This window comes from Dermacentor silvarum, chromosome 3, assembly GCF_013339745.2.
Source record: "Dermacentor silvarum isolate Dsil-2018 chromosome 3, BIME_Dsil_1.4, whole genome shotgun sequence".
NCBI lineage: Eukaryota > Metazoa > Arthropoda > Arachnida > Ixodida > Ixodidae > Dermacentor > Dermacentor silvarum.
Window position 1 is genome coordinate 204735609 of NC_051156.1, and position 10294 is coordinate 204745902.

The 10294-nt window shown below is 46.3% G+C and overlaps 1 protein-coding gene across 1 annotated transcript in view; it reads right to left on the reverse strand.

Moving 5' to 3' along the window:
- The window catches only part of LOC119445167 (scoloptoxin SSD14-like), a 49218-nt gene that overhangs the window by 10756 nt on the left and 28168 nt on the right, over positions 1–10294 (reverse strand). Inside the window, exons 7-9 of the mRNA XM_037709491.2 lie at positions 6388–6541; positions 2671–2740; positions 1947–2134 (exon numbers count right to left, since the gene is read on the reverse strand). Coding sequence (XP_037565419.2) covers positions 1947–2134; positions 2671–2740; positions 6388–6541 — 412 coding nt within the window. The remainder of the gene's footprint in view (positions 1–1946; positions 2135–2670; positions 2741–6387; positions 6542–10294) is intronic.

A 10294-nucleotide genomic window follows, 5' to 3' on the forward strand; every position in this document is an offset into this window, starting at 1 on the left:
CTAAAGGATAATGGTGGTACCATTATTCATTGTATAAGTACATGCAAAATAGCCGCGCGACTGGCCACTGAGGGCACGTTGCGTGTATTCGCGGGCTCCTTTCACGCTCGAAAATACACTTTTATTAGCACGTACTGAGCAACAGAAAGCTGTATCGGGAGTTTTTCATGTTGCTCTACAATTTTCTCATTGACGATTTTCATCTAATTATAATATTTTAGAAGTTAATTAATTAAGACTAATTATATAATTAGGTACAATGCTAAACATTATCCGAATATTTCCAAGCGACGGCAAACAACATTACCTTGGTCCTGTGCAGCTACGTGGCGTTCGCAGTATTCTTAATGTTTGGCTAAATGTACGTGGGACTCCCCCCGTACGGGCAGAAATAAGTTAGAAAAGAACTAAACGGTTGAGACAGCAAAATCTTCTTGGCAGAGCATGATGTCGATCTTTCCCGTTCGCTTTCCGTAAGGAAAGTCCACAGAGGTCGACCCATACACCCAAAACTGAGTTTCGGATACGAAAGAAAGGTAAGCAGACAGCGTTCAGGCGCGCGTGTCGACTTCTAAACTTGCGCAGCGATTGTCCTGTTGCGGCAAATAAACAAAACTTCGCGGAACTTGATGGGTGATGTATGTTTTATTTCTCACGCACATAAATGAGCCGCATTCCGGTGCTCGTTATTGCTAAAAGAGAAAGCCGCATATTATTATTGCGCACAGAAGCAGTGCTGCTACGCGTCAATGCCTCACTTCATTTTTTTTTTCTTTTTTTTTTTGCGTTCTTTCGCGCAATGTGTGGGTGCTTGAACTGCTATAATAGTGTGATGATCACACTCAGCTACACGAGATGCATGTTCAGTCGTTCCTAACAGAGCGATGTCGTACATCGATACGCAAATTATTGTGTGTTCTGTATAGACTGGGAGGGTAGAAATTAATTAAACGCGTGTAACTGTCTGCTCCCGCGATATGAAAGGTAATACTACTATCTCGTTCACACTGCACTGACCCACTAATTTGTTATGTTGCTGAGTGCGTCCCTTGTCAGTGTGAAGTAAATGCTGCTCATACTTCCTTCGTCTGAGAGCCTTACGTAAACACGCAGTAGCTTCTCAGCTACTGCGTGCCAGCGTCCAAAACATTAAAAAATAACTTTATAGTATTTATGTCAATCGTGTTAAGCTAAGAGCTCACAACGATCGAGATGAGAAAGCAGGGTAATAATGCAACAGAATTAATGTACTGCGGTAGAGTGCAGCAAAACTGTGATACTTGCCTTTAACAAAAAAAAAGTATGCCGTCAGGGTAGCAGTATAGCGCTCTAGATGTCGTCTAGTACTTTTCATACAATGTCTCAAGCTCCCCCTAAAAAACACATGTTTAAGCACATCTCGCAGAAAAGCGTTGGAGCAACTGCCCGACAGGCATTGAAAATGAAGTGAAGCCGTCGACGCGGCAGCTCAGTTAAAGCAGACGGCGCCACAGGGCGCTCTCGCTAAATTATCTCAGTGCTATATTTCTATCATTTGATTTGTGACAGCATTAAAGAAGATACACTTATCGGCAATCAGAGATGACAAGACGGCTGCAGCGCGTTCGGAACCACCCTTCGCAGGCAACTCACAACCGCAAACCTGCTGTGGGCCACTGCCGCCCGCACTGCTTCCACAGTCCCCTCACCATTATCGTCATCATCACCACACCAAAAACGTAGCGGCCGCACAGGCGCTCGAAGTTCTGGTCTACACCAAAACGAAAGAGCGCGTAGCAAGTATCTATCAAAACGGACAAAGTATAGTTCAAAAGAAAAGACCGATAATCGTATATTAGAGACGAGTGTTGAAGCTGCTCTCGTGCAGGACCACAAAACAGTCGCAAGCACATGCTCTCCATTCTGCTTTTTATGAATTTGACATTGTCATAGCCATAGAAACTCACATTCCGTTTAGTCCGGACGTGACAGACACAGCGTCGCCTGTGGGTGCCACAATTGTCAGCTGCGCGCCTCCCAAGTCCTCGTGGGGGGCGTACTTGATGCCGTAATCGTTTGCCGATGTCAGGGGCTTCTCCTCGTCGTAATATTCCTGTGCGAATCTAATTCCTTCTTTCACCATGTCGACCTGCCTCTGTAATGCAGATACAAATTAGCCCTCTTTTTCACTAGTTGGTGGGTAGACGGTTCACTTGAGCGGTACGTACCCGCCGTGGTTGCTTAGTGGCTATGGTGTTGGGCTGCTAAGCACGAGGTCGCGGGATCGAATCCCGGCCACGGAGGCCGCATTTCGATGGGGAAAAATGCGAAAACACCGTGTACTTAGATTTAGGTGCACGTTAAATAACCACAGGTGGTCCAAATTATTCTGGAGTCTCCCACTACGGCGTGCCTCATAGTCAAATCGTGGTTTTCGCACGTAAAACCCCATAATTTAATTTTTTTCACTTGACCGGAAAAGTATATTTAGTAATCTTGAAGAAACAAAACGTAGTGGTCTTGGAGCCTCTTCGTTAGTGGTTGTGCGTGCGTGCGTGCGTGCGTGCGTGCGTGCGTGCGTGCGTGCGTGCGTGCGTGCGTGCGTGCGTGCGTGCGTGCGTGCGTGCGTGCGTGTGTGTGTGCGCGCGTGTGCGTATGTGCGTGCGTGCAAAGTATTCGAACTATACTCACCTCTTTCATTTCCTTAGTGTCACCAAGCTCCGGCCTCTTAGCTAAGGCAAATTTCAGGGCCTCCGCGAATCTGTATGAAAAAAAAAAACGGGAAGTGAGGGACAATATCTCAATCCAAATACGTTTCCAGAACAAACTGAAACAGAACGAAATCCACACGTGTTCTTTTTAAGAGGCCTATTCACCTATATTCAAAGGTACATTCAATTTACGTAGCCTAAATGCACGTTTCAAGGGCTGCGGTCCTAATGGCTTTATCGATCCATACGTCACATACTTTGGCGAGGAGTGGTGTTTATTTTCTTCTGACAGTTGGCTCTATTCCACACATCAGAAGGGTTATTACAGAAAAGCAGGGCATGTATGGTAATAACATGGTGTATTTCAGTATAGTCACCCCATCGTCTAACTGATAAAATAATTTACTCATTTTTTCTTACCGCACATCTATATTGGAACGGCGGAAGGTGCCCGAGGCATCTGGACACAGAGTCCATATTTGGAGTCACTCGAGAAGAGTATCCGCTCCCAGTCTATACCACAGAATACATTTGCCTTCTACACTGTACGTTTCCCACAAGCCTGTTTCAAGACCTTCCTAGGGAACTACGTTGATAATCGGTCTAATTTGTCGCACTATTTGAAGATGTATAGCTCAATAAACGTGCTAGAGAGTATCAGTGCTCTCGCTAAAATGCACATTACTTAAAGACTCACCCGCCTTAGCTTAGCCATCGTACCACGTGTCCCATAAAGCCGGGTAGGGCGACTCATGGCACAATACTACAAATAAATCATGTGGTTTAATACCCTTAAGCTACCCAGTGGTCCCCGATGGGCAGACAAGGCTAGGAATGTTGACAGTGCCTCTTTGTGTTTCCGTCAATCGCCGAAAGCGGCCGCTGCGGCCGAACATCGAATCCGCACTCATGCTCAGCAGTCACAACACCACAGCCACTGCGCATCCAGGATATGACAGCGCGCACCATGAATTAACCGTCTTCAAGCCGTTGAGTCAAGACCAGCCACCTAGTTTATTGCTGGAGCTGGACTGGTCATGGTCAATGGCGTGTGGGAAACGGCTGAGGAACATCTAACAAGGTGACCGCTCGGTCGTGCGCCCAGTGTGTTCTCTTCGCGAGCAATGCGAACGTCAACTTCGTTGTCACCACTGTTGCCGTGGCGCTATACAGACCAAAAGCTTAATTATTGATAGTTTAAATTCCATAACGTACATCGCGTACGATAAGAGTACCTGATGTAAAACTGTCCACTTACTCGTGTATCCATGCAGAAGACATGGTGGGGTACACCTCCTTCCAACCACGGCTAAGGGACCGCTCGCTGCCATATAATGTCGAAGGGTAAGCGTGCGGCAATCAAAAACATACACTTGTAAACGTTTATAGAACAAATGTAAATGTTTAACAACCTCTATAAATGTACCATCACACGCTCATGGCGAAGCGCGCCCGCACTCACAGCAGCCTTCCGCGCTAACTGGCTCCGTTCCACGAATTGACTGGCTGCCAATTGGTGGAGCTACACCGAACTGCGTAGACCCTTTCTTTTTCTTGGTTCAGGCTTGTTAAGCTTCTTGAAAACATTATATAATGTCAAATAATTCGCTTCGGTGGCTCCTCCTACCATGCCCCAGTGTCTTTCACTCAATTATGTGTGACTGTTTTATCGCAGTCAAACTAATAATAATGTGCCCCTGGTGGCGTAAAATAAAACCCTGGACATTATGATGCTCCTGGACATTTCGCAGTGGAGTTAGCTATTGTTAAGAACGATAGTTGCAGATGATATAGACTTGCGTTATGATGATAATCGCCCGCACGCTAATGCTCCACGATCATGAATGACGACTAAACAGCAATACGTAAGTGTAAACTAAATAATCACTATTTCAAGTGTCTACTTTCACCAATTTTGATGAAATTCACTGATCAGTACTGAAGAAAATGAAAGAAATGTTCCCGTTCTTCAATTTCGCGCCCAAATCTCATCGCAGGAAGTTCAGCGTGACGGCGGCGTGGACTAGAAAGCACTTTCTCGTATTTGTGTCATTTTTACGCATGAAAAGCTGATGAAACTGACAAAATTTGTGACGTCACGACAAACTGGCACGGGGTATTCAGAGCAGTGGCGCCATCTGTCTTTTTGGCGTTCCCATTTTCTAGCTTGCCATACTTCCTTTCACATTAGGGTGGTGCCACTTTGGTATTGCGGGAATGCAATTTACTAATCCAACTTTACTTTTTAATCCCATTTAACGGCCGGCCGGGCCCTTGTCAGGTGCAGCGGGTGCGTGTGCTTTGACAGGAATTTCCACGATATACTCTCACGGAAATCGTTCTGAACCGACGAAGCTGTAATTTAGCTAGAGGCCTGGGAAGGGAGAAATACATGGGAAGGGAGAAAGTGTTTTTCTTGGCAATCTCAACGCCAAATTTCATGAAGCTTGGTGCATTTAGCAGAAAAACTTAATATCTAGTGACAGCCGAAACGTAATCTTCATCTAGGGAATCAATTTTAAAGAAAACCTATGGAAAATTGCAACATTGAAAACTATCAAGTTTACCACTCTTTCACTCTGCAATGAAAAATGGTTTCGCGATTCTGAAAACTGCATCTAATAGCACGTCTCAAGCGGACAGAACATACATATAATACATTAGTCCAAACTACACCACTAATATTTAAGTAAGACTTTTGCGAAATAAATTGTAAACATCGTAATAAATTCAATTAAGATATACAAAAATCAAACAGGTCCGCTTAGATGCTCTGACAAAGGCAGTTTACAGAGCTTTGATATCTGTTTCGGTGCTAGTTATAAATTCGTACACTACGTGCTTCTATATTATTTTTTCAAACTTATCAATTTCCGACAATATTTGTAAAATATTCCAAGCCCTAAATCGAAATTTCCTGTCGAACAAGCACTAGAATTCCACTTTGTCTGTCAAATGCAGCAAATCCCATTCAAATTGATGCAGCGCCTATTTTCAGAAAAGCATTTCTGCTTTTTACATGCATTTCTATAGGCGCAATAGGAGTTGACCACGAGCTGAAAATTCCTCTTAAGCAAATCAACTATAGTGCCGCGCAAGTGAAAACAATTAGGGGCAGCTTCACACTAATTGGTGCGAAGATTGGCCAAACAGCGAAGCTGATGGCCATGGCCCTTCCTATAGCTTTAACTTTGTTTTCCTTTGCTTAACTTGGTTTGGTATGACTTGTTCTTAGCCAAACGTCCCCGAGCCACTTTATAGTATGACCTAGCGTTGACGTGCGAGCGCGTTCGGCACGGGGAAGCCACGCTAGCGAAAGCGCAAAACTCTACCGTCGGGCGCGAGGCGTGGCCGACGTATCCGGCGATCGTCGGCGTGCCCCGGCTGCAGCCGGCGTCATGATGCGACACGCTGCATTTCGCGCCGGCTTCGTCACCCCGAATGGACCGCATCCGCGTCTCGTCGAGTAAAAGATATACTCGACGAGACGAGATGACGAGATGACGAGACATTGCCTAGCAACGCCTCGCACAACAGGTGCGAGGCGTTGCTAGGCAATGCGCGGTGACGTCATCGTCAGGCGCAGTTTTTTTTTGTTCGCACTACGCGGCCTAACCGCTGTTTATATGCATATCCGGACTGTTGCTCTTTCGCATCGAGGAACGCCGGTCCTCGCGAGACGGATATTGAAACTCACTTCATGTTTATCGAGTGCGCGACGATTGCTAGAACAACGCCGGCGCCTGGAATGGGAGCCGAGTGGATGTGCCAGTGAGACCCCATCTTGGAAGAGAGTGGATTCTGCCAGACGGGTTGGTATTCCGACAGGTCGCTTTTGGTGAGTGACCCGCCTGCAGAAAAAGTGCGACAACGGCTGAGAAACATTAGACAGTTTTAGTTAGCCTGCAAACTTCTTACCGTTTGCGCGTTACCGGCTTACCAGAGGCGTGCGTACAAGGCAGATGAACGATAATGATGATTTATTGGCATCCACTTCGAAACTGGCCCCTGACAAATAGTCACCTAACCTTCTTCAGCTAATCGGGCAATCTGTAGATGCGTATAAGTCTAAAAATTTGCCTATAACTCCTTAATCTTTTCTCTCTACCTTGAAGCACGTATATCTACGTTGTACGGTTGCCTGTGCCACAAACCAATCCGGTTCAATGAATATCTTCCCTGCTTTACTTTTCACCATTACTCTAAACGTCTGTTGCTTATATCGACTGCTGACCGGTTAATTCTTTTATCCTCGTTGAATCCCAACACTTCAGGAAAATGGACGCTAACTACGTGTCTCGCAGTGGGAATACCTTGGTATTCCGTTATTACGTGACGAGTTGTGTACGCATTTTTGCTGCAGCCGACACATGCCTCATTCTGTGGCGAATATGTGCTCCGGTATGCTTTTTTCCTCGGGCAACCACCTCGGGCCCTAAATAGCAAGGTACTGCTCTTTGTGCTATCGTCCAGATTTACAGATTTTCCTTTCTAATTCGTTTCGTGCCATACTTCTGATTCTCGGTGGTCTTCTCCGTGATCTTTTGGATCAAATAGATTGTTTCTGTTTGTATCGCTTAATTTAAGACTGCTAGTTGTCTAGTTGCACTTTTAGTTACCCTGTATTTGACAGCTAACGGTATTGAACGTTTTCTTCATTCCGTGCCCATGCCTTTGAGCTACAGATACACTTTAGTCGCCCATTTACCTATGTTTCTGAGCCTTTCTCCATAATTGATTTCCCTAAGCGCTTCTGGGATGTCATGAAAGGCCCAACCAATATTACCCTGCCCTGCCTATTTGTGGCTTTATCGTAGGGCCCCAAAGCCAACCAGCCAAGCGATATTTCGTTACCTTCCAGCCCCAAACATTTTTTTTTTCATTTTAACTACAGAATGGCATTTGCTAACGCTAGCACTGGCATGATTAATCCTTTCCGAATTCCTCGCAACACCTCATATTTATTGTAACCCGAAATTGCCCTATGTTTTATTATTCTTGCGCTCTGCTTCCGCTTCATCCTTGGTTTATCTTGGTGGATGTTTGAGTAGTTCTTTACTTCGTTTATGTATTAACCCAGGTACTCATATCGCTCGACCATGAAGACGACTCGCTGCTGAATCGATGACACGTTATTACTCATCTCTTCATTAAACATCATAATTCCCTATTTTTGTGCGAAAATTAAGACCTACATTTGTTGCTGCATTGCGACACATAGTCTCAAGTTTGTGTCATCTCTTGCACTGGCCGTTAGTAGCACTATGTCGTCAGCATGCATCGCCCAGAGACCTTCTGTTGCAGCCACTGCCCATTACAGCTTTAAGATAAAGCAAAACCTAATTCACTGTTTTCCAATTACCTACGCGGGGGCCGGGTGGGTGGCACCGACTAGTGGAACGGAGCTCAAGCAAACAAACACAGCCATTATCGCAATAACCCAGTGTACTCTGCTTTGCTGCTTGTGTAAATTTTCTGAACAAGCGCCATTGTTGCCTTTATAAATGTTTTCTTTTTCGTGGCAAGGCAACTGATCTAACATTAGAACGTGTCCATAGGGACCGTGGTAATAATGTATCATGCTAATTGTGCTCGAGTATCAAATGCGCTCTCTTGATTCCTGTTAAGCCATATTCGTATGCCGTTGGGCTCTTTATATTTGCTGCCTCCACTAAATCCTGTCATTCTGTGTATTAGATGCAACAATTTTTTTTTGCGATCCCTAGACGCTTAATGCAGCAAATATTTTTCTCATTCTATTTGCGCTCAATTATGAAATGCCCTCTCTTATTTCCTGTTTAGTTATATTTATATATCGTGGGGCCCTTGTATTTACAGCACATTTGAGTGTAAACATTCCTTGCAAAACATTTTCACAGAAAAAAAAAAACTTAGTTCCCTTCCACTCTGCGAAGAAGGACGACCAGCGAAGCTATTATGTGTGCTTCTAAAATGACGAAACTATATATGTTCACGACAATATATATACATATTGTATCGAAGGGAGACGCTAGCGCGTCCTGCTCTAGTCTGCCCAGAAGCTAGTGGGCGCCGCTGAGCCTTTATATTCTAGTACACTGTACCGCGGGACGGGTCTACTTTCCTGATGCTGAGCCGTTTTCTACTGCTGTTCTTGCTTAGCAAGCGGAGACAGCAACAAGCGCGCAAAGATCGGCGCCGAAGAAGCACGTGGGGGCGAAACATGTGCATGAATCGCAAGTTCGGCCTTCGGTGTTGTCCATGTCGCACATTTGAGCACCACCGAGACGCACAGCAGATCTTTCGATGTGCCACACGTGGAACGCATGTAAACAAATTAGCAGACGCTGCTGTTGCGCCAGCTTCAGCTTTGTAAAATGGCTGTATTTAGCGACGGCTTCTTAATTTTTGATTGGTCATTACTGAAGGGGCAGGGCTCCGTCACCGTGCTCGCGACGGAGACGTAGAGCACTGCTCTGCGTCGGCGGCGATTCGTTTTTGAGGGGAAAATAACGACTCGGAAACCCTCTCCCCTGCCGAAAAAAAATCACCGCATATCCACGAAGTGAATGATGATGAGTGGGCGAAGCACCGGGGATCATTCGGTTAACCGTGAATCCCCCGACGCCGGCAAGCGGACCCAGAGGCGGCGAGAGCGCGGGAAGTGGCGGCAAAACGCCGGAAGCGCTCTCTACCTGAGGTTGGTAGCGCCGATGCTCGGTTCAAGCGCGAGCTTCGTGAGCCTTCAGCTCCGTGTCCGCTTGCCGGCGTTGCCGTTTTGCTTCAGCTTCCCGCGCTCTAGACTCCGGGTCCGCTTGTTGCCTGCGTCGCCGTGCTGCAGCAGCTTTGCGAGCCCTCGACTCCGCTTGCAGTTGAGCCGCCACTCTCGCCTTATCCATAGCGGGCGCGCCGTTATTAGAAGCGACCGTTATCACCCATAGCTGAAGAGAGATAGAGAGCGCGCGTCGGGAACGAACGCCCTTGGGTGCGACTGTTTTCACAACAAATCCGTGCAGGGGCGGGGCCTCGCCTCGATTACGTAGCCTCGCCTCGATGACGTATCAACATTTTCTTTTTTTCTCTCTCTCTCTTTGTTTGGCGGCGCGGTCGGTGTGCGGCGCCTCAGTTCGAATCAGCTCATGCCGCGTGAGCGAGAAGTTGGCGCGCTTATCATATTCGCGGCGTCCGTTGTTTTGTTTCGCTTGTGAAAGCGCGAAATGCAACGATCAGCGAGCCTCCTGATCGACAGAAGGTGATCGAAAAGTACCTCTCATTCACGTGATCGAGAACTTGGCGCGCGTATGATATTCGCGGCGTGCGTTGTTTTGCTTCGCTTGTGAAAGCGCGGAATGCAACGATGAGCGAACCTCCTGACCGACAGAAGGGGATCGAAAAGTACCTCCAAGAGTTACATCATCATGAAGACGGCTACTCCCATGGCTACCTGAAGTCAGACGATGAGCTTAAGCTTGTAAAGAGGTCCTTGGCTGCCGTCAACGAGAGGAATGCTGTGCGGACACCAAGAGACCTGAACAAACCATCTAAATGTAAGTATGTATCGACTGCTTCTTAATGTTTCACTCTGCGCGTAGATTTATTATTTAAAAACGCAGTAGTAATTTTAA